This window comes from Orycteropus afer, unplaced genomic scaffold, assembly GCF_000298275.1.
Source record: "Orycteropus afer afer isolate SDZICR_OR568_19922 unplaced genomic scaffold, OryAfe1.0 scaffold00244, whole genome shotgun sequence".
Lineage (NCBI taxonomy): Eukaryota > Metazoa > Chordata > Mammalia > Tubulidentata > Orycteropodidae > Orycteropus > Orycteropus afer.
The window spans coordinates 4,573,228-4,576,871 of NW_006921831.1; the positions used below are offsets into that span (position 1 = coordinate 4,573,228).

The window sequence follows — 3,644 nt, forward strand, 5'->3', positions numbered from 1 at the left end:
GAAAGAGGGGGAGGCCTTCAACGAGATGGATTGATACGGTGGCTGCGATGATGGGCTCAAGTATAGCAGGGATTGTGGGGCTGGCGTGGGATCGGGCAGTGTTTCGTTCTGCTGTGCATGGGGTCGCTATGAGTTGGAAACGACTCGACGGCACTTAACAACAACAACAACAACAAGGTTCAAGAGCAAGTTTGAATCTCTTCTGACATCCATTTTGGCCTTTTCTTTCTTTCCTGTCTTTTTAACGACCTTTTCCTTTCTTCTTGTATGATGTCTTTGATGTCTCCCAAAACTTGTCTGGTCTTCGGTCATTGGTATTCAATACATTGAATCTATTCTTCAAATGGCCTCTAAATTCAGATGGGATATAGTCTGAATATAAGGTTGTATTTTGGCTATCATGGACTTGCATTAATTTTCTTTCAACTTGAACTTGCATGTAGACAAATGATGGTCTCTTCCTCAGTTGGCCCTGGGCCTTTTTCTGATGGGTGATATTGAGCTTCTCCATCCTCTCTTCCCACAGATGTAATAAGTTTGATTCTTGTGTATTCCATCTGGCACGGTCCACATGTATAGTTGCCATTTATGTTGTTGAAAAAGGTATTTGGAATGAGTAAGTCATTGGTCTGAAAATTCTATTATACAGTCTGTTTTATCGTTCCTGTCACCAAAGATGTATTTTTCAACTACTGATTCTTCTTGTTTCCAACTTTTGCATTCTAATTACCAATAATTACCAATGCATCTGGATTGCATATTTGGTCAATTTCAGACTGCAGAAGTCAATAAAAGTCTTCAATTTCCTCGTCTTTTGCTTTGGTGGTCGGTGCATAAATTTGAATAATAGCTGTATTAACTGGTCTTCCTTGGAGGCGTATGGATATTATCCTATCACTGACACCATTGTACTTCAGAATAGATCTTGAAATCCTCTTTTTGACAATGAATATGAAACCATTCCTCTTCAGTTTGTCTGTCGTTCCTGGCATAGTAGACCATGTGACTGTCCAATTCAAAATGGCCAGAACCAATCCATTTCAGCCCACTCACACCTAGGATGTTGATCATTATTATTAATATTCATACTTGATACATTTTCAGTGCTTATTACTAATGGATGTTTGCAGCTGTTTCTTCCCATTTTGAATCGTGCCACATCACATGCCCAGAAGCTTGACTCCATCCACGTCATTAACGTATTTGGAGGGCTTTACAACCTTGGGCTCACCTCCCAGCGCTGCATCGGACCGTGTTCCCCTGCTATTCACAAGGCACAAGGTCATCACTCACCAGGTTTTTCAGGAGGTCTCCAGTTCCTTCTTCCTAGCATGTCTTAATCTGGAAGCTCTGCTGAGGCCTGTCCACCAGGGGTGGCCTTCTGCTATGGTCCACTAGCTTCCAACATCACAACCACACAGCCACCACAGTAGACAAACTGTTTCTATAAAAACCTGAAACCATCTTAAAGTTGCAAATAAGTTGCATATGTACACAAAGCACTACTCAAGTCTAAGTTGCTGATGTCGTCCAGAACGCTTTGGTATATTCTTCCTGAAAATGAGGACAGCCATCGGAGTTAGGACATGAATCCCGGTGCCATCTGGTCCTCTAGTCTCCACCGTGTAACACTTCATACTCCCGGCCACTGCACATGCAGCATCTCAGTGTGGCTGTGACGTGCCCCGGTCACTGCATGAGAGGTCTCTCACTGTGACTGTGACGGGCCCTGGTCTCTCCATGTGCAGTGTCCCACTGTGGCTGTGATGGGCCCTGGTCACTGCATGAGAGGTCTCTCACTGTGGCTGTGATGGGCCCTGGTCTCTCCATGTGCAGTGTCCCACTGTGGCTGTGATGGGCCCTGGTCACTGCATGAGAGGTCTCTCACTGTGGCTGTGATGGGCCCTGGTCTCTCCATGTGCAGTGTCCCACTGTGGCTGTGACGGGCCCTGGTCACTGCATGGGGGTTCTCTCAGCATGTCTGTGACGTGCCCCGATCACTGCACACTTAGTGCCACAGTGTGGCTGTGACATGCTCTGTTTGCCCATCCCCGGGTAGGGCTTGAGGAGACCCTGCCAAAGCTTCCATCTGCTAGTCCCCGACCCATGGCTTCACCATCAGATGAGTCTAAAATTGAGGGCCCTTTGAAATGGGAATGAATTAATGTCCTGTCTTACTTTGCTTCCAAACCTTCCAGTGTTGGCATCGTTGCCTGCCCTGGCGGTCCCACCCTCCACCCCCACCAAAGCCATGTCCCCCACAGTGGCCAGTGGGCTGGAGATGTCGGAGCAGCGGAGCTGGCTGTACCTGGAAGAGATGGTTACCTCCCTGCTCAACACGGCACAGCAGCTGAAGGCCCTGTTTGAACAGGCCAAACAGGCTAGCTCCTACCGAGAAGCCGCCGCGGCCCACGCCAAGGTCCAGGCGGACACAGAGAGAAAAGAGGTATGACCAGTGTGGATGTGCATGCAGTCGGTGCTCCTCCCCCAGTGTCCTTGGCTGGCTCCTGCCTCAGGCATGTGGCAGCTGCTGGTGCCTATACCAGATGTGGGGAGTCAGCGACATGGATGAATAGTGACACAGGCTGTTGGTTGGGTATCTGTTTTCATTAAGTAACTGGTTTATTTCAAAAGGAGATAATTTTTATACCAGTTAGACTATTTCTCAGCACCCCACTGTTACGGATATTCTTCATCCCTGCAGGTCCTCTCTGTGCAGGTCCCCACCACGTGCAGGTTGTTGCCATGTGGTGAGAACAAGCCTTGCATTGGTTCTGTTTGGAGGATAATCATTTGGGGCCATTGGGTGAAGTGCATCTGGTGTCTTCACTGGTCCCCTTCCTTGTAGCTGTGCTGTCCCCTTCTGCTACCTGAAAGCACCACTGAGCCTGTCTCCTCATCACCATGGGGAGCTGTTGTGAGACTTCAAGCTCTGGGTTCTGGAACATTCTGCAGTAGGGTCATGAACCGCAGTTCATCAAGATTCACAAAGCATTGTGCTATAAACTTTTTCCTGTGGCTTCGTATTGTCGCTGCTGTTGTTGTTAGGTGCTGTTGGGTCATCTCCGACTCATAGCAACCTTACGTACCTTACGTACAACAGAACAAAACACTGCCTGCGCCTGTACCACCCTTACAGGCCTGGCTACAACCTTACGTACAACAGAACAAAACACTGCCTGGGCCTGTACCACCCTTATGGGCCTGGCTACAACCTTACGTACAATAGAACAAAACGCTGCCTGGGCCTGTACCACCCTTACGGGCCTGGCTATATCTAAGCTCACCGTTGAAGCCACTGTGTCAGTCCATCTTGTGGAGGGCCTTCCCTTTTTTTTTTTTGGTTGGCCCTCCACTTTACCAAGCATGATATCCTCCAAGGAGTGGTTCCTTCTTACAACATGACCAAAGCAGGTGAGACAAAGTTTGTCCATTCTTGTTTCCAAAGAGCATTCCAGCTGCACTTCTTCCAGGACAGATTTGTTAGTTCTTTTAGCAGTCCATGGTACTCTCAGCATTCTTCACCAACACTACAACTCAAAAGCATAAATTCTTTGGTCTTCCTTATTCATTGTCTAGCTCTCACATGCATAAGTTGTTGTTGTTGCTGTTGTTGTTGTTGTTGTTGTTGTGTGCCATCAAGT

The 3,644-nt window shown here is 47.7% G+C and overlaps 1 protein-coding gene across 1 annotated transcript in view; it reads left to right on the forward strand.

Annotated features, from left to right (window-relative positions):
* DEAF1 (DEAF1 transcription factor) overlaps positions 1–3,644 on the forward strand; it is a gene marked incomplete at its 5' end in the record, with an annotated part of 75,297 nt that overhangs the window by 52,699 nt on the left and 18,954 nt on the right. The window contains one exon of the mRNA XM_007949301.2: positions 2,199–2,446. Within this exon, the coding sequence (XP_007947492.2) occupies positions 2,199–2,446 (248 nt within the window). The remainder of the gene's footprint in view (positions 1–2,198; positions 2,447–3,644) is intronic.